Below are 24,553 nucleotides of genomic sequence, written 5' to 3'. Positions count from 1 at the left end.
AAAAAAAAAAAGAATTAGAAAAATCTTTATCAGTACAAAAGTCTCCAATGAAGGCACAAAAAAAATGGCTTGAAAATGGGTTGCCAAAAAAATCAGCTAGGCACCATCAAGAAAAAGTTAGTTTTTGGAAACCATAAAAGTCCAGGAGAGTACTTAAACTTATTTTTTTATGTGGCATAAACAGTTCTATTACATTAAAATGGGTCACAAAACGCTGAGATTAACTCACTTGCTTGCCAATTCACCCCCAGGTGGGAGGTTAGGGATGGTCTCAGTGGCTAACGTACGCATCACATGGACTAAGTCTGGTACACCTTCTTCACCCTGCTTCTTTATGATCTCTAGGAATTAGAAGTACTTGTTTTGTAAGTGCTGTTCAAATTCAGCCAGTGTATAGCTTCACCAATATTTTAGCAAGCAAAATGGAATGGAATGTTTCATAAAAAAGAAAGTATTTCAAAATCACATCAAATGTTTTATTTTGCATAGATTCAAAAGCATGTAGGAAGATTTTAATGCATTCTACAGTTTACCACAATTGTTTGACGATTGTAGTTGGAATATAACATTTTACTTCTAAAGAATTTGGAAAGCAAGGCACCCACACCTAAATAAAAGAATGGCCAATGATCACACCAAAACATGCCTAGATTTTATACATTAACTTTGCAGTGTTTGTTTTTGAATAAAATGCAAAGATCTCAGATTTGGTTTGCCAAATTATTTTATTGTATATTTATAACATCTAAATCAAGTCTACAAGATTTTCTTGCCGAAATTAAGCTATACAAAAATAAAAGAATATGTCATCTAGACAATTTACATCCTTAAAGTGGATTACAAATCACACAAGTCTCCACCGAACAATAACATGTGTAGTAAACTATGGATACAGACTGCAGAAACAGAAGTACAATTGAAATTGCCAAAAATCTCGTCATAACTGCCACCTACCTTCAACTTTTTTTACAGTGGTAAAAGCTAACAGCAGTATTTGCATAAAAAAATGTACACCCTCAAATGTTAGCTAAGGTATAAATTCCATGGGAAAGGATTACCTATTATGTTTGGGAAAATAGGGATTATTGATTGGTTTTCTTATTCTACTGCCTCTAAGGCACCTTTACCACGTTGGCCAACAACTATAACAGTAAATGTTATAAAGAATGACACAGTAATCATGTTACCCAACTAGCCAAGCAATATTTTAGTGAAATCTATACATAGGTCTATTCTTGCTGACGTAATGGATCTCCTACCAACTATTGCTTTGCTTAGCTTGATATGGTCCTTCACTGATTTGCAAGAATCTGCCATGGGGTCATGCAGATTCTTACAAGAACAGCAGTGGTTGAAAAAAAGGTTGGCTAAACAGAGGGGTCCTCACCAGTCCATCTGTGGATCTTATCCTAAGGTACACAAGACACACTAGTTACTACCTGGTAGTCAGGAGATTTCTCCAAGACTCTGAAATGGAATCAGCTATGGCAGATAGCACCACAGAAAACAGCCATGCCAATTACAAATAGGATTTTCTTCATAAAATATGGGTGTTTGGTGGGTTTCTTGGTTCAATGCAAAACCCTTGGAGCCTGCTTTAAATTTTGGGGGGTTTAACCACCTACATGTTAAGAGTTTTATTAAGCTGCCCTCTATTTCAAAAAGGTTTGCACCTCAATACAAAAAAAAAAAAAAAAGCCCCAAAACACCGAGGTCTGAGCAGGGCCTGCAGAAGAAAGGAAGATAATGTTGGTTTGTAAGGTCATTTGTATGCATGCAATATCTTGTGTCTGTATGAACAATTTAAAAGAAGCGCCTATGTCAGATTAATACATTTATCATTGCTTTCATAAACTGACAGGATTGACCTATAATTTAGCTGGATCTCAAACATGATTTAAAGCATGCATTCCTGGAATAAAAACTGCAGATACGTATAAACACTATGAAAAATACTTAAGACATTTTGACATCTGGAAACCAGCATGCTTGTGGGGTCAAGTCATTAAACAAGATTAGTTTATCCAATTGCAGAGCGGTGGATTTACTTTCTTGCTTGAAACAGAAAAGTAACCAATAATAACTCACTATAATGCAATGCACACTTTATACCAGCAAAAAACTAGCACCGATCTGTGCAGGAAAAAAAAAGTTGTGTGGTAATATTTGTGCATTTCATACAAAATACTTTAAAAATGGCTATTCATTAAAAAAAATATGTACAATTTATAGTAAGGTTCTAGCAATCTCTTGTCATAGCAGTCTGACAGGCAATTATGCTCTTCGCATCATCCTATTAGCAAATCAGTAAGATAAAAAAAGGGGGCAGGAATATTTCAGCACAATTAGCCAAAGCTGTGGCTTTTTTTCTATGACAGGATGGTTTGAGAAGCAGCTATAGTTTTTTTTTTTTTAATGGCAACTTTAGACTAGCATTTTTCCACTGTGGCATTTACAGTCCCTGGGTGCTTAGCATCAAACACTAGACACCTATGAACAAATTCAAAACGGTCACTTAAGGTTTCAATTCAGAAATATTAACCATTTTTGAAAGGTTTTGGCCAGCAAAACCACTAGTTGGAACTTAGCCTAACATATGACATATAAGAGGTTACTTATGCACATACACAGTGGTATGTAGTACAGAGATGCGTTATACAAAAAAGAAGCATAATAAATTGGTTTGCACAAGAATACAAATTTAGAGACTACATAAAAACCTCTCACACAGTGGAGGAAGAAATGGAAGAACAAAAGGTAATTTAACTTGTATGTATTACCAAGTCAACAAAATTCAAATAATCTTAAAAAGTTTAAACAATCAAGATAATTTATAAAATGTATATAATCTGAATTTTACTTAGTTATCATATCTGGTCTTGAATGTTAGCTGCTTTGACTAATCTAATGGCTTGAATATTTTAATTCACAGAAAAGTATGCAAATCCTTGCTCTGTTTTGGCTATACATACACTTCAGTGGGAACATACTATGACAATTCTATTCCAACTTGTTTTTATAACATGCTTGGTTCCAGGGTCATTCTTAACTTTTGCCCAATTAATGACTCGAGACAAGCAATGGGTCTGGGCACATGACATACACATACATGCTTGTTTTAGGCATTCTCTAACCAAGTGATGGAGGAAAAAGTATGCACTAATCCCTACATTTGTAATTCAAATTTAAGTTGTCAAGTTGGAAGATCAGTTTTTTACTGCCCACAAAGAATTGCAAGCTATTACCTAAAAGACAGCATCAAATTTGGGGGGTTAGAGTTTTCTAAATGAACAGCCATTTTAACATGGGCAACTGGAAATGGGAAGTTTCAAATGTCACTTTGCTACAAAACTGACAATACTGTTTCAGGTGGGTAAATCTACTATAGCCATGTTATCGATTAGAAACTCACGTGGCTATATTTATCAGCAGTAAAGTCCCACATCATTGTTATGCAAAACCCATTCTGCCAAGACATCATTCATTTGGAATGACACTTTCCTGTGCAATACAATAGGGGGCAACTGACTGCAATGCTTCACAATATACTACACATTGTGGTGCACTAAAATGTCCTGGTTTTTGCTTTATTGCCATGGGTTAGCAGTCTATGTCAAATCAATAGGCAGCATTATTGTAATAAAGTAATGCAAGAAATACTGTCCTGCCACAGAGCAGTTACGTGTGAAAGCTCTCAAGTAGGACCTATTCTGATACATGAAAAATGTCGCTTTTAACCAGGTTCTTAAAAAAAAAAAAAAAAAAATCAGTTTGGTTTGAATTCTGAGCCTTTAAGGCCTTTAGTACATTGTGAATCACTGACCCAAAATGAATATGCAGTTCAGATTATTACTTAACCTCCATGGCGGTCTAATGTCAGTATTTTTATGCCACAAGCGGTACATTGTTTTGCATGAAAATTTATTTTATACTGTAGGTCTATATTTCTTAGGCGTAATGCCACAAGATATGTCCAATATTTATTAAATTTATAATTACAATACAAAATAATTTGACTTTCCCGCCGCGCTCCCTCGCACATACCAACGTCACCAAGAACTCCTGGGGAACGTCAGTGCACTTGCCAAGGGGAAGATCAGAGGAAGAGGAGGCAGGCCCAAAGCCCAAGGATGGAATCCGACGGGCAGGATGCCGATGTGACCAGGAGTTTTTTTTTTTTTTTTTTTTTAATGTTTTTAGCTACCCCGAGTGTGGCTCGGGCTACCGCTTTCAGCATATTTTTTTTTCACCCCGAGCCGCACTCAGGGTGATCTGGCACACAGTTATCTGCATATTTGTTTCAGGTTCTTGACTGCAACCAAAAGATCAGCTTTAAATCAAGGCAATTATTATTCTTTAGAACAAGTTCAAGTTCTAACTTTTCCTTGTTTGTTTCTACATCACATTCTACATCACTTTTTAAGTTAGAATTCGGACCTGAATTCAGTTGGAGGGCATAGGAGACCAGTATGCAGTACAACCTCAACAAGTTCTTGATGTTGTGGATGACGTTGGCTTTTTATTCTATATAATTCTACTATAGCAAGATGATTATTAATCATACTGTAGATCACAAAACAGGTGTGAATTCTCTGTTCAAACTAGTTACATTAGTGTCTATAAAAGGTCTTTGGCTTACCTACCCCGACATTAATGCAAATAAGGATTTGCTAGGGTACTAAGGAGTTGCAAGCTTTAAATACCTTATGTAGAAATTAGTGATTTAAAGATTTAACATTTTCAGGAGACAAAGCTCATGCCAAATAGACATAGTCCCCTTTAAAATTTCACATTTAAAAATGGCACTTGAAGGCTTAAGAACACAAGCAAAACACTATGCATTAGGTTACTTATTTTGGTTAAATGATCCACCTTCTACTCTGCTTTCCAGGTATTTGTCCAATTCCGATTCTCTCTTCACTGCCTCGGGTGACACTTTTGGAGCACTTGGAAAACAGATCAGTATGACACTCATGTTGTCTCGGCTTCCCTAGAAAGGCAAAAAGGATATATTTATGGTTTTTGCTCACAATTTTTTTTTAATACTGTGGAGAGATATTTTATTATAACAAAGTGATTTCCAAGAAACATGAGCAAGAATTACATGGTAATAAATGTAAATATAGTTCACTTCAGTACTAAAAAACACACAAGACCACGGAAGTTTCAATCACTATAGTGATCTGGATAATTCAAAAAAATAAAATGTACAGTTGGCATGGTATACATCAAGCAGAGTACTCTATGTACGGTAGCATGGTCAACAGCTCTATATACACAGGCAGATGAATTTGTATTATAATAAAAAAAAAAAACAACATTTTCCTTGTAATAGTTTTAAGCTACATAACAAGTTTAAGGCTCCCAATCTGCTGGTCATTTTGGACCATGGAGCTCAAAAGTGCTTGTATGTTCAGTGTGTCTAGACCAGGGGTCGGCAAACTTTTATGGCTACTAGACCATTTGTGGGGTGGGGGGCGGCAGGAGCATGCTAGGCCAGTCCGGCTCTAATGACTCCACCCACCACCAGGGAACGTCCCCTATTTACCACAGCGGTGGGGAGTATTAACCCTGGCTGTGGTAAATAGGGGAGCAACAGCAAGGAGGCGCACCTGAGCTCCGATAGTTCCTAACGCCCCACGGATCCGTCCGGAGCCGTGGGGCGTTAGGCCGGAACGAACTACCGGCTAGGCTGTATCTGGTCTAAAGGCTTTGTCAATCCCTGGTCTAGACTAAAATTGTAATCAGATTAAATAACTGAAATATCACTTAAGAATTCACATTTTGATTATTTCTAACAGCCAGTAAAAAATATATTTGATGGGTCCTAGCTTCCAGCAATACTGGATGCAACCACTTGGCTCTAAAAACTTTCTGCCGTGTTTCATAATAAAAAACTTTTACTGGCAGATTATTTAATTTAGCCTAATGCAGAGCAGGACAGACTACGGTCTAAAAACAGTAAGCTCTGCAAGTGGCCAAAACCAGCTTGTTTATAGCAAAGTAAAAAAGGGCTAGATTAAGCTCCTAGCAAGATATAATTTCAAATAGGGTAACACATTACAAATTTAATTATACCATGCTCCAGCAGGGTTAAAATGTAAACTGTTTCATAAATGTCCAACTTCAATCAAATTATTAAGCAGTTAGAACATGTATATGACCTAAGCAACTTATGACAACAGTAACAAACGTTACCCTAACACATAGTCCATACACACAAACCTAATATTTCAGCTATCGCCAAAATGCCAGGAGGCTGAAAGCGCACCAGCTTCATCTGTTATCAATGAGGGATTTGCATCACCTTTAAATTGCCTGAAATTATCACAACTAACAATAAGGCCTTGTCTTCACTGGCTTTAAACCAATGTGTGAAGGCACCGGGAAAGGAAATTAGGTTAGAATACTAAAATATAGAAATGTACATAATCTGAAAGGATCCAAAAGACATTCTTTATGAGAATCCTCTCAACACAGTGATTAAAATCATGAAAACGATGTCACTACAGGCACACCCTTATAATTCAGTACAAGGTGCTCCCCTGCACATTGATCCTCCCAGCCATGCTGAACTATGTCCCGACAAACACAGGAAGTACTTTGAAGAGCTGCATTATGGGCGACCATGAAAAAGTTGTAACATGTTTGCTTTGCTTTAAAATTGGAAAACGCTTCACAAATGTTTTCACAATGTGTTAACAATGAGTACACTGAATTTGGAAATCAATGCATTCTCTAAGGATGTGCTAGAATGCTTGACACAAGACATCAGAAGTCTGTGCTAAATTTTAAGCAAAGCAGAAGTTAAGATTTGCTAATTTATTTGAAAAAAGTGATCAGTGATTCCAGAGGGATTTGTAGATGCACAGAATGTAACCATAATAAATTTTACTGGGATTGACAACTCTTGATTAAGGTAATATCTGATTGCTTTAAGGGGGATTTGGAAAGATTTTTTCCTTGTTGAAGAAAATTGGAACATGTTTTATAATGATTTTTGGCATTCAACTGGTTCAACTGTGTGTATTGGTCTTCGTTTTGTAGCAGATTTATTACTAATATATGTGTATTTTACTTACTTTTTGCCCCATTTGTTGAACTTAAAGGACTAAGTAACTATAAATTGAAAAAAATGTGGGTGTTTTGAAGGGGGAGACTAGGCTAAGAGGTAGGTCCCACTGCTATCCATCTCAAAACATGAACCCAACACTAGCGTCTTAACCACCTGGGCCTTTCACTGATGTCTATGCATCTAGATTTCTGTACCAAAAGCAGGTACACTGTTTTTCATGAAATTTTTTTTTTTTTAAATTGTAGACCTGTAACTTACAGAAATATGTCCGAACAAGGGTCTAGTAGATATCATGAATATAAAAAAGTTTTAAACACACAATTCATGTAAAAAAAAAAAAAAATTAAATAAAATTAAATAAAAAACACAAAAATCAGCTTAAACAAGAATACATAAATAAATCAAAAATACTGAAAATGCTATAATTCAGTATACTGTGTAGTAATATATTTTTCTAAAACACCTCCCTAGTGTGGTAAATTTTAAAACGTCAATGTCACATATGTATGTCCAACGTCACATACCTATAGACAAAACCACATAAATATATTTTGTATTATTTTGTATTGGATACAGGACTTTGTATTGAAACCAATACAAAATATTTGAATTTCCCGCTACGACCCCCATCGACGGTAGCATGCACTTACATCATCAGGAATCGCCGAGGGACGCGTACGCGAACGCCAGGTGTTCTAATTCTTTCCGAACTTCTGTACTTCCATGCAAAAAGTGTTAAATTTTTTTGCATGGAAATTTATTTTAGATTGTAGGCTATAATTTACCAAATTACTCAATTACTTATAATTCACCAAATTACCACATAACTCACCGAAATATGTCCAATATTTTATACATTTAATAAAAAAATTTTTTTATAAAACAAAAAAAATCTTTAAAAAAAATAGTGTATAATGTAATGTAACCGTACAGTAGCTTATTTTTTATATATATATATATATATTTATTATAAAGGTTTCTTTGTATTTGACTCAATACAGCTTTTTTGTATGGAGTTCAATACAAAAAGTTATTTGAATTTCCCGCCCCGACGCATGCAGCAACATCACTGGGAAACCCCGCAGATCGTCACTGCACTCGCCGGGAGAAGGAAGAGAGAGGACGTCTCCGGAGGCGCTGCGGAGACCGGGTAAGTATTTTCTTACAGTTGTAATCCGACTGTCATACAATGTATGACAATTGGGACAACGTTTGTTTATATTTTTAACCACCTGGGAAAAGTTTGGGTTTAACACTCTTTGCAAGTGTTTTTACCCCAAAGTATGTCAGGTTTAACGCCCAGGTGGTTAAATAAGAAACAGCAGAATATAGATGGAGAATATTTTTCTTGGCATATTACAAAATTGGGTGGAATCAAGGTTATTTGGCCATGTTTAAAAGAAATGACACTGTAAGACACAAAAAAGCAGAAAAGTGGAGTGTGAATCTTTCAGTCTTAAAAAGGTGTTTGCATTTTTTTTTAGTTGTACAATGTCCTTGTAGCAATAGTGTTTCTTAAAAATCACTGGCAAAGTATACAAGATATTAAACATTTACTAAAGCCAAAAATAGGTGGGATAAAAAAAAAAAAAAAACAAACATTTTGTCTAGAAGCAAGAGCAAGGTAATAAAGACTAGATTTACAGACAAATTCACAGTAAATGCAGTCTGTCTGGTTTATTTCAACAAGTAGGCATCCCTGCAATGAAAACATACCTATACTGCAAAGCTATCTGTCCCACCAAACTATGTATTAAAGTGAAAGGGTGCTTAACCTTGTTCCAGCATACATCCAGGATGTATGATACCCAGATAAACCTCTGTCATTTCTTGCACTGACTTTTAGGTCACTACTGTGTCTTGAGATGGAAAGGACAGAGAATGAAACTGTTTTACATAAATCTTTTAGTCATTATTGCTTTAAATAATGTGTTAAAATGTTCTATGCAAGATATGTAATTGGTTATGTAAATGGAGACACAATATTTTCCCATTACATATGTATGCTCTGCTTTCAGCACTACACATTATTTCATAATGCAAGTCTGAGTCAGCTGATTCATTGAACTCCATGCATCTATGTGGCTGGCTTCCTATCTTAATAGGGAGACAGGGCAGTTTCAGTGAATCAGCAAATGCTCTTGATAAAGGCTAATTTAAAAATCTCTATTTCATAAAACTTCAAAACTGCAAGCTTTTAAAGGTCTTTAAAGGAACACTGACAAGGCAATGTGTATTCACATCTTTACTCATTATATATGAACTCTTATAGTTGTGCAAGCGCCAAATATGATGTAACCCAAACTCTTCTGTAACCACCCAAGAACAGCCAAGGTGGTTACTGAAAAGTGCCGGGTGGTGCACCCAGCTAAAAGGGGCTGGGGAGAACACTGTATTAACACAGTTTAAGGACAATTCGAGTGAAAGTCAATAGCCTACCAGGATCTTTTTGAAATGTGGGATGAAACCCATGCATACATTGTGAGAACATAGAAACTCCATGGAGATGGCCTGGCCAAGAATAAAACCTGCGAACGTACTGCTGCAATGGCAAGAGTGCTCGCCACTGAGCCAACTGCACCACCCCTATCCCTCATCAATTTCTGCAGTCTTTAAAACTGTCATATGTTCTGACCACTGCTTTTTGCAAGGCCAGGGGGGCTGCGTTTGAGACCCATTCTAGCTAATCCTTTTCAAAACTAAAAAAAAAAATATTTTACTTTACACAATAAGCAACATGCACTATGAAACAATGACAAAAACATACTATACCTTGTATAGACAGGTGTCTACGATTTCATTACAAACTTTTTCAAGGTCATCAGTAACTTCTAGTCTGGACCTTACGAAGTCGCACAGCTCTTCATTTGCCATGACATCCCAAATACCATCACATGCCAGAATTATAAACTGGTCGTCTTCTTCTGACCTCTCAATTTCGTAAACTTCAGGCTCTGGTGATACAAGCTGCTCTGTGGGGCCTTTTCCATGGACACATTTGTAGTCAAAGTCACCTAGAGCCCTTGAAACTGCAAGTGACCCATTTACACGCTGAATCATCACAGACCCACCAGCATTTTGTATACGCTCTTTCTCAAGTGGATTGCTCGGTTTGTGATCCTGTGTAAAGAAATGAACTTTCTTGCTTCTACAAAGTAAACCTCTTGAGTCTCCACAGTTGATAAAATAAATGTGATGAGGAGAAATCATAACACCCACTGCTGTTGACCCGCTTCTATCGGCACCGTGTTTCTTCTCAGAAATGACTCTCATATGTTCATCAATTTGAAGAAAACCTGTTCGGATTCCATTTTTTACACTTTCCACTGACAGCTGTCCATCAGTCCCTTTGAAATCCTGGTTGCTTGTGATGTGGTCCAGCAAATGCTCACAGCAGTATTTGGCAACCTGGGAACCAGCGTGACCATCATAAACAGCAAAGAATGACCACCCATCAAGTCCATTTGGCAAACCAATTACAGCCGTATGTGCATCTTCCATCTCAACCCTCCAACCTTGCATGCTACTAAGCCCATAACGAAGTCCATTACCATGCCCTTGGGCATTATGCTTTTCCATCTTTGGCTTGTCTAAAAATGCCCCCATTGTTTCCTAATTCTTTTAAACCTGTAGGAAGAAAAGAAAAACAATTCAGCCACAAGTAACTCTTATACCAAACAAGTAAAATATTTCAAATCTGTGAGTATTTACTCATGTTGGCACAAACAAATACACAGTGAGATGGCCATGTGCCTAAATTAAAAAATAAACTGCATTTGCTCCCTTTTGCTGCTAAGTGGATGATTTTTTTTTTTTTTGTCTGTGTGAACTTACACCATGATACCTAAAGTCCATAAGAGACGTTTTTAAAGTTTACAGTGACAAACACAGGATCTAGAATTATTATTCCTTAAAATGTTTCCCAGTTGTCTATGGATGCAATATTTACTCATTTATGTTTTTATGTGCAGCAAATTATCCTGAACACTTAAATTTTCCACTTTACTTTGTCACTATCACTAAGGGGCTGAAAACCTCAATAATAAAATTATTATGACGAGACTACTTACATAGAAGTCATTGCTTTCTGATCCTCTACTCTCTGCTTTAGATTCATCCATAAATACCAGGGATGCAGTGTTGTCAAAGGTGTTGGGTCTTTCTACTGAATGAAGCAGAAAGACCCATATCAATAACTTTAGGAGAGACAGGTCATGTGACCTGGCTCAAACTTATTAAGCTTTAGGGTCCCAAACACCAGCTGTAGTGCAAGCTACGAATTCAACTGTTCAAGTGCCCGAGCCAAAAGTTGAGACAATAATTTCAGTGCAAATGCACATAAGTTAGGTCACCTGTGGCCAACACACAACAGCTCAAGACAAAGATGACGACTTTGGTCAGCAGGTGGATAACTGCACAAGACCACTGAAAGCCTGAAGCAAATACATATTCAGTGTTCTGCCCAGTCCCTTCAACCTGGGCACACAGACACACACTTTTCAGTAACCACCCGGCTATGTTTGGATGGTTTCTGAAAAACATGGTTACAATACAGGGAAACTGGGCAGTAGGGGAATAAAACAGACAACAGAAAAATGGGACATACTAAGGAGGGAGGGACACAACAGAAAGCGGACAGAATTATATTTAATTATATTATAGGAGTTAATGAATTCCTACGACAACAACTAGGAACACTAAATTTGTCATGTGTTGCCCGTCTACATTTTGACCACTAGCCTACAGCTTTTTTTCATCCAAAAAAAAAAAAAATTCTTCTATAAGGCTAAGCATCGGCTGGGCTAGGATGATGCAACCCATTTTCGCAGCATAAGCAGCTCAAATTTTTGCCAGAGTGATCAGGCAAGTAAGAGATTATTGCTTGATCATGGCAACTTAAAAGTGTCCCAAAAAAAATGTGTATTTAAAATTGACTCCTGTTACAATGCAAAAAAATTGCATAAATTTCACTGACACCATCATAGTACAAAATTGTTGTCTGTACAGAGAGCAGAAACCAAACAGCTCCACCAACTACAGCAAAAAAACAATTACAGAGCAACAGATACAAGATTAGTCTGCCTGCACAAGGAGAGACAGAAGCATGGACAGACAGGTCTCAATAGCAAGGAAGCTCCTCCACACAAACATTTCACACCAGATTACTGCACTACTAGTAAAACTAGAAAGTACTCTATATAAAAAAAAAAAAAAAAAAAAAAAAAAAAAAAAAATGCACCACTGCCCCCTAATTTTTGGCCGCCTAGGCGGTCGAGAATGAACGGGAGTGAAAGCCTCCTGGGATACCTACGTCACGCATCCCAGGAGGCTCTTGGGCACTTCTTCTGCACATGCCCAAGCATTTCAGGCATCCGCAGAAGAAGCCTTTTGCCTAAAGAGAAAAATTTGCTGATCTCATGCCTGGGTCAGCTGACGTAGGATGAAGAACCCGAAAAAAAAGATGAAGATGGTGGCCACGGATGCCAAGACAACGCGGGACCCGATGCTGGACAGCCCCGGAGTGATCGGACTGCCCTGCGGGATTGAAGGTGTGTTTTTGTTTTTTTGAGTTTTGAGTATAGTTATTATATTGGGCTCCAGTCAGAGAGATTTTACATTGCTTACTGTGAAACTGACCATGTTGTATCAGGAAGTGAGAGAAAAGCTTTAGCAGAAGCACCAACAAAACTAGAAATGCATTAAGCAAAGATGACCAGAACCCTTTTCAGATTGTACTTTGTCTGTATCAACATTGACTAAAATGCAGCTAAAACCAAAAGAATGACAAGTTACAGTCAAACAGAACTGTGGTATTGACAATTAAAAAACCTTACAACCTTATTGACAATTAAAAACCTTAAAAAACAGCAAAAAACATTGTTACAGACACACGAAGGTGATTCTTTCACTGGGACAAATCTATATTGGTCATACAATGTTACCCTATCTGTTTCTCTTTTTTTAACCCAAATTTCCCTAGAATGGTGGGGTGTAAAAAAACAAAAATGTAGGTGTAAGTGGCCACTAAAATGTCATTACAATGGCAAACACACTGCCCTGTTACACATTACTGCTCACTTCTAACACCTAAACCCCAATTTCCCTGGAATGGGGAGGTGTAGAAAACTGAAAATGCGTGGGGCACATCCAAATATTTCATCACTATGGTATCATTAGTACATAAAAAAAACTGCTCATCAAAAGAAAATTGGGGTTCAGGTACTGGTAAAGTACAGTCATGTGTAACAGGGCAGCATGTTTTGATGTGCAGAGTTTTTGATGTAATATTGCCATGGAGATGAACATTTGTGGGGTGTTTGTCACAAGTGTCCCCCATTTGCATATTTAATGTTGTTAATTGCACCTCTCTGTTCTAGAAAAATTAGGATTCAAGTCAAGGAAGTGGTCAGTTTGATGGGCAGAGTTTTTATGTTCCAGATTTGATGTACAGCGCTGCATATTATGTTGGTGCTATATAAATCCTGTTTAATAATAATAATGATGATGTCATGCTAATGAATTTTAGGGGATGTTATACATGTGTACCCCACTTGCACCTACATTTTCGGTTTCCTGCACCTCCCCGTTCCAGATAAATTGGGGTTCAAAGAACAGAAGCAAATAGTGTAGCATAGTATTACAATTATAGTTTTGGGGCCCTACCCCAATACTCCTTGCTATATAGGTGGCCTTTGGGGGTCCATAATTTGCATATTTAAGTTTGGGCTCCTAGGTGCACTTTCTCATGAAACAACAACCCAAATGTTCAATTTCCACAAAGTTTTGGGATCCTCATATCTTGAATTTTTTTTTTTTTAAATGTGGTTTTTAGTAGCTATGAGGGTCCCGTGTACCCTAAAACTTTCAAGTCGTAACAACAAACAATTTAGGAGATCTGAAAGATTGGACACAGTAAGTTGTTCGGCTGCAAAATATGCCAAGCAGCCTTTACACACACAGCTATCAGAGTGCGGGAGAATAAATTTCACAGGCAGTTTATTTTTTGGCCATAGAATATGGGCAGTAATGGGGGCGGTGGCAATGGCTGTCCTGTCCCAATCTTCTATCACATGGATTAAGCTCAAAGCATCACCGCATTTTAACATTATAGAAAGGGTGACATTCCTTTTTTTTTTGTTTTTTTTTATAATAGAAAATGTGTTTTGTTTTTTATTTTATTGTTTGGGGGAGGACCCATCCCCTTCTGTCTTTACTGACATGGTGGCAAAGACTGAAGGATAAATCTGTAGCCCCCTGGGGTATTGGTGTCACATATCCCAGGTGGCTGTGGGCTGCTCCTTTTGTGCATACCCAACATCAGGAATGTATCATCAGGGGCTTTCCTATGAAAGAAAAATGTAGGAAAAGTGCTCAATCTCACGCATGCCCAATGAGATCAGCACTTGATGAACACTGAGCATCGGAAAACAGAGGGAATCTAAACAAGTGTGGGACTTACTGGGCTCAGTTTTGTGGACAGATTAGGTGATTTTTCGCACAAAAGTCTTGTGTTATCTAGATATAGCAATTAGAGGACACATCTGAAGTCATGCCGAATTCACATGGGCAGTAAGGTTGCATTCGCTGCGTTTACCCCTCACATTCCTCTCGCCACTGATGTTTGAAAAACTGCTAGGCCTGAAAAAGCGGAGATTTATTATCACTGCTGCCTTTTATTTTCTAAAATATATAGATGTTTTGCTCATACCACCTGCACCCCATGGTGTGATCAGATTCTTTTACAGATGTCCAAATCACATTCATTTAATAACCCAAATACAGCTAAACAAACTGTAAATAAACTAATAGATGATAATGTATCTGTAAGAATGTTTGCTCCACAACACTGCCATGCCACATTACCAGAACTGCATATAAGAGTTTGTGTTTAAAGAGATTCACAAAAGTAAGCTATTATGCAAGAGCTAATGCGCAACTGATCAGCATGCAGCGGGGGCACCAAGATGCATCTGTCAAGACACATCAATTTGCTTATTTGTACAAGTCCTATTATGCTAGTATAGAGTAAAGGAAGGGCTCTGAAATTCACAAGAAAATGGGTCGACACGCTGAATAAGCTGTACAACAATTATACTAAAAAATGTAAAATGTACAGTACTGCCAAACCAACTTTAAAATACTTTGGGATCAAATTAATATATGAAACAATGTAACAAATGCAGAAGAGGTTATAAAGAGTTACATCTATCACAGGTGTGAAACTTGTGAAATATGAACAATAACTGAGGAAAAAAAATACACACTAATTGCAAGCTTTCCTGCACTTTCTTTATAGGCAACAACAAAGGGTAGAACATATTTAAGCAAAATGGGAACTTTCTAAAAAGTTAAACATTAGTAAATCACTTAGAAGCATATACTACAGTTTGTAACAAGCAACTATTTAATACGCAAAGCAGATCCATCATTAATAGGCTATTTCCCCCAAAGGGACAGATGATAAGCCCCCCTTCCCCCCATACATTCTGAAAAAACAGGACAAAAAAACTATGTTTTTAAAAATTTAGTAATGCCAAATGATCAATGGAAATGCTACAGCTGTTGAAACATTTGTGGAAATGAGCCATACATTTGTGGCCTAGAAATGTCATGGAAAAAAATTCAAACACAATGTGAGAATTACTTGCAAAAATACCAGTAGAAATAATGAACATAAAACACTCTTGAAAGAGTTACTTCATGCACAATTTCATGCTGAAAGAACAATTTTTACTCTTACACAGCAGAAAACACAGATTATGTGTTCGAGTACTTTTAAACAGATCTGTACCGGATAACGGATGTTACCTGGAATTAAAGGCACCTCTAGGTGTCTGAAAACTCATTGTGGCCAGTCACTAACCAGTCCATGGGAGACTGCCAAAGTTTTTAATTCCTGGAGGTTGTTGACATATATGTCACATACACAGGCAGGGGTTCAAAGGTGAATAAAATGTTTCTAAAAAATAAATGTTTCTGCCTGAACATGCATAACACATATAAGAACATATACGAAGATAAGTCAGAAGTCCTTTAAAACTTTTTTTTTTTTCAGATCTGTGACTAAAAGAACTAAAGCCCACAATATACACAAAATCACTGGGAGAAAAAAAAACATCTTCCCAAACTGTGTTTTGTGACTACTTTTTTCTATCTCATGGCAGCATTGAATATTAATGATAGCTTTTGAGGTATTACCCAAGGCTTTTTCAACAGCAGGTGCATAAGTACTAAAAGAATAACAATACAGAGGGCAGAGCAGGACTGAAAGAAGTTTGTACACAGTATGCATTACACAGCAATATATACCTAATAAACTGAACTACCAAGCAGGTAAGCTTAGCTCCCTGTATTCATCCTAAAACATATCTAAATACCAAAACAAAAATGTAACACTGTTCAAATAAATTAAAGGACAGTATAACATTAAGTCATTTAAACTTCTGCAGTTCTCCCAGACCCTTTTAGCCAGGCATACCAACTGGTACCAGACAGCTGTTTTTGGGTGGTTACTGAAAAGTTTTGTCAGAATACAGGGGTCATCACCCAGCTTAAAAAATATTTCTGGGGAGAACACTGTTCTGCAATACTTATCAATCCATTTAGGAAGCCTAAGTGATTGTGAATCAATTTCACCTGCTTTGGTGCAAAAAACAAAAAAAACAAAAAAAGGGGTTTTGGCAACAGCAAATCACCCCCAAAGATAGAATGGTTTTATCAGTCAAATTCTCTCTGTATTAAGGCTGGGTACACATGTGCAATAGTTGACAAAAGACTGCACGATGAATGAACAAGCGCTGTACATACAGCGCCATTCTGTTACCCCTAGCTACGCTCTCTCCTCTTCACTTTCATTACGATAGTGCCTTGTACGACTAAGCACCAGGAGAGCGGTCCGGGTGACGACCGCTGTACACTCGCCAGATTCTCAGCCCTGAGGCGAATATTGGATGAGACCCATCTTACGCCCGTCTATAGGCAAAGTCCTTATGGTTAATTAGTCATGCAGTTTGGGATCCCAGATCTCACTGTGTGCTACCTAACAGTACCCTGACTGCTGATAGGTGCTGGAGGGAAATTCTCAGCCTGGCAGACCTTACATTGCCTAGTCTCATGTGTGTGTAGGCAGTTCAAGGATGACAAAGGAATTGATGCCACTACTAAGCCACATTGAGATAATTTGATGAATTTATAATTTTTACTTTGATTTTCAGCACAATTTTGAATTCAGTCTTTAGTGGAATAATGATTGTTGCTCATTTCATTTTCATGTCATTTTGTTTTTTTAATGAGTTACACCATGTATTTCATTAAGAATACTGATTATTTTAACTTGAATCCCACATGTGATTTCAGCATTCCCTTATATTTTGAAGCAGTGTATATTGCAGCTCACCAGTCCATAGGTATAGTAAACTGCACTAATGATACTGAGACTGGAACATTTGGTATTGTAGATTTTGCCATTACTTTAGGTTATCATTTTGATTTGCTTTGCCAATGACGCAAAACCGAAATGTGTGACCTTTTTTTATTTCTAGATAGTTTAAGTAAAAGCAAGCCCCATTGTGCATCTGCTCTTAGGAAGTTCTTTGGGTTTTTTTTTTTTTTTTTTTAAAACGACAGCCCCCACCATTATCAACTGAATTAGGCCTCCCAACGAGGTTTCAATTGTACTGAGTTAACTCCTAGTGCTACAAATGTTAACATCCTGAAGGCCTTCATCCCAGTGCCTGTGTGTACAGAACAATCACAAATGGCAAGCTGTTCCAAATGAAACAGAACTATAAAAAAAATTGATTAGACAGGTCTTTGCAGAATGGGAGAAGCAATGTCCCTTCTGCAATAATAGTTTTTACCTGCCTGATCACTACGTCCTGCCAAAGAAGCTGAGCTGCGCATGAGCATGCCCGGAAATCTTAGCTTCCCCATGCAACTCACAAGACTGAATGAAGTTCCACACATTAGGCCAGAAATCGTGCACCCCTTGTGCTTGAGAGTATGTGTTGGAGCTTCTACATCTTCATATGTATCAACAATTTGTTTTCTTGAATTATCAAATGCACTATATATAATACGAGTTTGTGCGTGTTAAGGAAGCCATTCAAGTGTATGGGCTGCTAAAGTAACAGAATAGATTAAAAAAAAAAAAAACATTTCAATAGCACTTTTTTGTGACAATACTCATTATTAAGATGCCATTAATGAATGGAACAGTGATGCACAAATCACATGCTAAGATAACATGTTTTTCCCACCACTAACAGGTATAAATAGGTACAATTCGGTAATGTCACTACAATGCTGCTCGCTGTTCACCTTACTGGAATCTGATAAGAATGATTGTAGGCAGAGAGACTACAGGCAATGATGAGGACTAGTCACCTGATCTATGTCTGTCCTTCGCTTCAACTTCCAAAGTTCAGTGCTTCTTTGAGCCTACTTTTCCTACCCCAAAGAAAGCTTCATTTTTTTTAAATGAATAATTCCTAAACACATTAAGGTTTTCTAAGTTTTATTTTACATTCTGCCTATTAGCGAATTTGCAGCACACACTACACTCATGGCATGCCTTTAGCCAATAGCTGTCAGAACTGAACATACAGCTCTTCACTAAACTCCTAAACCCTCAAACTGCTAAGGATTTAACTGGTCACATGAGCTGCACCATGGCAACTGCAGGAAAAAAGTTAACAGCATTGTTATAAATTGCAAAATGTTACAATGGTTTAGTTACACTTTAAGGTAAATTATAATTCATACAATTACATGCCTAAAATTATTTATTTTTTATAGGAAAACTATGAAGATTTCTTGCAAAAGAGACCAATAATTTGAAGGACTGTCACAATTTTGGCAATAGATAATGCTAATCTTACACTACACAATATATAAATTTAGATAAAAACATCAATTTTGTTTGAAATTTGAGCAAAACCAAAAGTAGACGGGATTAGTATTTTTTGTGCCAACTGGTTATTTTTTTAATAAATTCAAACCAATTTGTGTTACAATTATTATTTGATTGGAATGAATGGTAAAAATTAGTGTTAATTGAGATTATTATTATTATTAAACGGGATTTATATAGCGCCAACATATTACGCAGCGCTGTACATTAAATAGGGATTGCAAATGACAGACTAATACAGACAGTGATACAGGAGGAGAGGACCCTGCCCCGAAGAGCTTACAATCTAGGAGATCAATTATTAATCAAATGGCTGGCACAATGAAGACGGGAAGGTGATTCCAAGGATCAATGCAAAATCTATCAAAATCCAGAGCTGTGTAGTCAGCAAAAATGTAGCAACAGTCCTAATAACATCAATCAAACCTCGCATACAGAATGCCTAGCACAAGAGTGGCCTAGTAGAGAGCCCCTGAGGGCATTTACAGTATTTTAGGTAGATTGCTGAATACACCCAAAGAGGGGTCCCTCTGGAAGATTATAAAGCCACGCAGGTATTTTTATCTGCTTTTACCAAGTAAACCTTAAGGACAAGTTTCAAACAGTTGAGCTGACCTTAAGGCCACCCCAAACCCTCCCCCCAAACCCCCCCTTTTTACTCAAAGGTTGTGCACCATCAGGAGGAAGGGCCGCACAGTAAACAATGCAGAAAAGAGGTAGGTAAGCGATTGTTGTGAAGGGTGGTAAAATGATAACCTCACATGAAAAGGATCCCGCCTATAACACAGGCTCACTTTACAGAGGCTGACACTATTCACATTACAGCAGCCTAGGGCCAGGTGGTTGTGTGAGCTCTTAGGGGACACCTGCCAACCGCTGATCAACCACCTTCTATATCTGCCTTTCTTCTTTTTACACAACCACCTTCTATATCTGCCTTTCTTCTTTTTACACACAACCACCTTCTATATCTGCCTTTCTTCTTTTTACACAACCACCTTCTATATCTGCCTTTCTTCTTTTTACACAGAACCTTTAAAAGACCTCATGGAACCCCTGCAATAATTATATGCACAGCTTTTTTTAGGGTTGTGGTCAGAATGTCATCTTTACAGACAGCCAAAAATAGTATTAGTCTCATTTAAACTGACCTGAGAGGTGCAAATTACTCAAGGAACTGCCAGCAACAAGAACAAAAACAGTTCATAACCCAATAACAGGACTTTAAAGGCCAATCGATTCAAAACTTAGAATATGATAAAATGAATAAAACCACTTTTTATTAAATACATTACTTTAAAGGATTAACAACTGTGATACATAAAAACACTAAACCAATATATATTTATCTCCTTCAGGGACACCAAAAATGTTCCTTTCGACGCATTTTGCGGAGTTTAAGTGCGCTTCTTCAAGACAAGAGGAGATCTATCATTTTAACAAATAATCAATAACGAACATCTTTATACATACTCATAGCAACACTTGGAGCAGTGTTTCCCAAGCAGGGTTCCATGGAAACCTAGGATTGCTCCAGAGGTTGCTAGGAGTTCCAGTCAGATTTTTTTTTAAAGCTGGGTGGTAAAAAATTGTAGGCGGGTGGCAGCCCCTGTATTGTGACCATTAGCACTATAAAAGGAGGATCAGAATAGACAAGCTTAAAGACACTGGTAGGGAGGCTGTGACCCGAACAGGACTGCACCAACTGAGGTGGTCAATGCTGTAATCCAATGCTTGTTTATACCTGGATGAAAGTCACAGAGCATACATATACAGCTTGATATGCTTGAAACACTGTGTCCTTCTGAGGAAGCCTGCGGGTGAAACGGGTCAAGGACTTGACAATATAAATTGTTTAATATAGTATATGTGGCATGTATGCTGGAAATATCATAAATGCATCATTGCAAGTTTTGTGATGTTTGAGTGACGTATAATAAAATAAACTGTTTTGTTTTAATCATATTTCTGATTGTTTGGAATAAGCACCTAAAAAATCCTGTTATACCTTATATAGGATTGTGGAATGACCTTTAGTAACCACCCAATACAGCCGGGTGGTCACCGGAAAGTGCCGGGCGGTGTGCCCGGCTAAAGGGCTGGGGAGAACACTGGGTTCCTCGAGCAAAAAGCAATTTGCACCACTCAGGTTAGATTACTGACAACATTCTCCCTAGAGGCCAGCAATGTAAAAGACATTCTTCATAAATATTGCTCTGCAGCAGGGGTGTCAAACTCAAATACACAGTGGGCCAAAATGAAAAGTTTGGACAAAGTCGTGGGACCAACTTGATATTTTTTTGAAAAAATATCTACAATTGAGGAAAGTCACTAATGAATGTCAACAGAGAAGGGGGTGCTTGTGGGTCCTGATTGACGTTGCAGCAGAACATTCTGGGAATTTTAGTATTAGTAGTGCATGCACTATCTACCGGCAGGACTGCTCTAGTAGACATTTGTTATTTTCTTTACGGTCAAACAGAATTACAGAGCCGGCCCGATTTGGCCTGCGGGCCTGAGTGCTCTGGAGGAACCTCCAGGGTCCCATGGAACCGTGATTGGGAAACATTGCTCTATATGTTATTACTGCTGAAACCAATACTATTAAACAGGATTTATATAGCACCAGCATATTACTTAGCACTGTACATTAAATTGGGACAATATTAAAAGAACATAGGAGGTGGTTGATTTTTATGTTTAGTTGCCCTGTAAAATAGCCCTTGGTGAGGGCAGTACCATCCACACCCTGGATACCGATTCCTGAAGATGGCCTTGTTTGCGCCGGTCCAGATTATACTTAACAAAAACAAACTGCCCTTGTTCCTAAACACAATACTGGCCAAAGGGGATGCTGACTAACAGCTACTAGAGAGGAAGCAAATCTAAAAATATTATGAAATGTCATTAAGAAAGAGCATGACAACTACAATCAAAATAAAAAAACTTTGAAATGAGCATTGCACTACCAAGGCAACATGTGCAGCGGCCTGCATTACAATGAGGTTTCCATTTAAGGTGCTGGCAGGCATTAGACCACCATTTAATATAAGGGGGGGGTAATGCAGCTCGCCTTGCAACCTGTTCATGATACAAGGAGGCATTTATTACCAGGGCATGCATGGGGTCTCCTATTATTAGTGAAGGCTGTGTATGTGTACAGATCTCCTGCATGACAGCCTGGAGTCACCCAGAGCCCTCCAGATGCTGTGGAACTACAAATCCCAGCATGTCCTACTCCAGCTTGTTGGGGCTCGCAGTATGAGAGGCCCAGGTCGCCTAAACCTGCTGTGGGCGGGCGGCTGTGGATTAGGCGGGCGCGGTATGGAGCAGGCCCCGGGTTGCGCAGTGGGATTTGTGTTTGTCACGGCCCGCTATCCGCCCACTGCTGCCCAGGCTGAGGCCCAGTGCCGGGGAGACGAGGCCTTCACCTCCCACAGAGCTCACCCCCCTCCCCGCGTTGCGCAGTTGGAAATACGGCTCACCTGCCGGGAGAAGAGAAGAGCCGCCGCTGCCGCTGCTGTGTTGTCGTGAAGAAGCCGCCGCCTCACACCATTCAGGCGACGGTAACGAGAAGCGACTCTCGGCCCTGGCAAGACGGGCTGCTCGTCATTCCCCTTCCCCCACCCCCACGGGGGACTCGGTGGGAACAGAACGGGCCCGGGTTCGACGGTCACACTCGGCTCTCCGGGGTTTCCAAGGTGTCGCCAAGGGGGGAGGGGGGGCGGCCGGGAAGAGTCAGCCAGGGACCTCAGAGGCTCCTGAGCGCGCTCCGTGCACGAGCTGCTGTGGCGGGCGCGCGCCTCAGATGCGTCATCAAGCTCTTTCCTTCCCGCCCAGTTCTCCTCTACAGCACGCGAAGGTCCCGGATGTACTGAGGCGAAGGAGGGGGGGGAGTTGGCTGGAGATGCGGTGACGTCATCCTGGTAATGGAGGTTGGACAGGTTGACAGTGTTGTCAATGAGCTGTACAGGCAGCCTGGCTTCTCAGGGAGGCCCTGGGGACAGCTGTGTGAACAACTCCTAGCAGCCATTCTAATACTGAACCCACACCAGTCACTATGTACATTATAAGTAGCAGCTACACACAATAAAATCCAGGGAGTCACCCTGCATGATGAACAGATCTCCCATGATGCCTCATTCCCCAGAGACCTGAGCAGGCTCCATGTATACAAGACGGGGGACCAGGCCAAGTATGCTGTGTGCTGCCACTGGTTCCCCAATAATATGTATGGACCATGCCTAATACTACGCCTCATACACCTATATACTGGGTGCAATTCTCAGTACCTGTATACATGGACTATGCACAGTACTACTTCTCCTGTATGAAATTCTCAGTATCTGTATACATGGACCATGCACAGTACTACTTCTGTATGCAATTCTCAGTATCTGTATACATAGACCATGCACAGTACTACTTCTGTCCTGTATGCGGAATGCAATTCTCAGTATCTGTATACATGGACTATGCACAGTACTACTTCTCCTGTATGCAATTCTCAGTATCTGTATACATGAACCATGCACAGTACTACTCCTGTCCTGTATGCTGGGTGCAATTCTCAGTATCTGTATACATGGACCATGCACAGTATTATGTCTCCTGTATGCTGGGTGCAATTCTCAGTATCTGTATATATGGACTCTACACAGTACTACTTCTTCTGTCCTGTACCATGGGTGCAATTCTCATTATCTGTATACATGGAATATGCACAGTACTACTTCTGACTGGGTGCAATTATCAGTATCTGTACTTATTCTGCATGTATGGACTCTGCACAGTACTACTTCTCTTGTCCTGTACCACCGGTGTAATTCCTGGTATCTGTTCTTATTCTGTATATATGGATTCTGCACAGTACTACTTCTCCTGTCCTGTATGCTGGGTGTGATTCTTAGTACCTATACTTATTCTGTATGTTTGGACTCTGCGCAGTATTACTTCTCTTGTCCTGTATGCTAGGTGTAATTCTCAGTATCTGTCCTTATTCTGTGTGTATGGACTTTGCACAGTACCACTTCTCTTGTCCTGTGTGCTGGGTATAATTCTCAGTACCTGTCCTTATTCTGTATGTATGGATTCTGCATAGTACCACTTATTTCCTGTGTGCTGGGTTCAATTCTCATTATCGGGCCTTATTCTGTATATATGGACTATGCACAGTACTACTTCTCCTGTCCTGTGTGCTGGGTGTAATTCTCATTATCTGTCCTTATTCTGCATATATGGACTCTGCACAGTAGTACTTCTCCAGGTATAAATCTCTGTATTTATACTTAATATGTATATATGGTATATAATAATACATACCATCTGCACACTGGGTGTAATTGTTGGTATCTGCACAGTACCACTTCTCCTGTCCTGTACCTGGGTGCAATCCCCAATCAGTGCTCTTATTCTGTATATATGGACTCTGCACAGTACTATATCCCTTTTTTCTGTACCCCATGTGTAATTTTCGGTATCTGTTCTCATTCTGTGCCAAATCTCTGTTGTATCCTGGTAGTGATTGTTGACATGTGTTCCCACTGCCTATCTAATGCACTCTACAA

The 24,553-nt window shown here is 38.8% G+C and overlaps 1 protein-coding gene across 1 annotated transcript in view; it reads right to left on the bottom strand.

Moving 5' to 3' along the window:
- Positions 1-22,793, bottom strand: part of PPM1A (protein phosphatase, Mg2+/Mn2+ dependent 1A) — a 29,707-nt gene extending 6,914 nt beyond the window's left edge. The window contains exons 1-4 of the mRNA XM_072428390.1: positions 22,472-22,793; positions 9,848-10,702; positions 4,873-4,990; positions 230-341 (exon numbers count right to left, since the gene is read on the bottom strand). Coding sequence (XP_072284491.1) covers positions 230-341; positions 4,873-4,990; positions 9,848-10,681 — 1,064 coding nt within the window. The 5' untranslated portion in view covers positions 10,682-10,702; positions 22,472-22,793. The remainder of the gene's footprint in view (positions 1-229; positions 342-4,872; positions 4,991-9,847; positions 10,703-22,471) is intronic.
- Positions 22,794-24,553: the final 1,760 nt, after the last annotated feature.

Source organism: Pyxicephalus adspersus, chromosome 12 (genome assembly GCF_032062135.1).
Source record: "Pyxicephalus adspersus chromosome 12, UCB_Pads_2.0, whole genome shotgun sequence".
Taxonomy (NCBI): Eukaryota; Metazoa; Chordata; class Amphibia; order Anura; family Pyxicephalidae; genus Pyxicephalus; species Pyxicephalus adspersus.
Note: the sequence above shows the minus strand (reverse complement) of the source record. Positions and strands in the feature narration are given on the sequence as shown.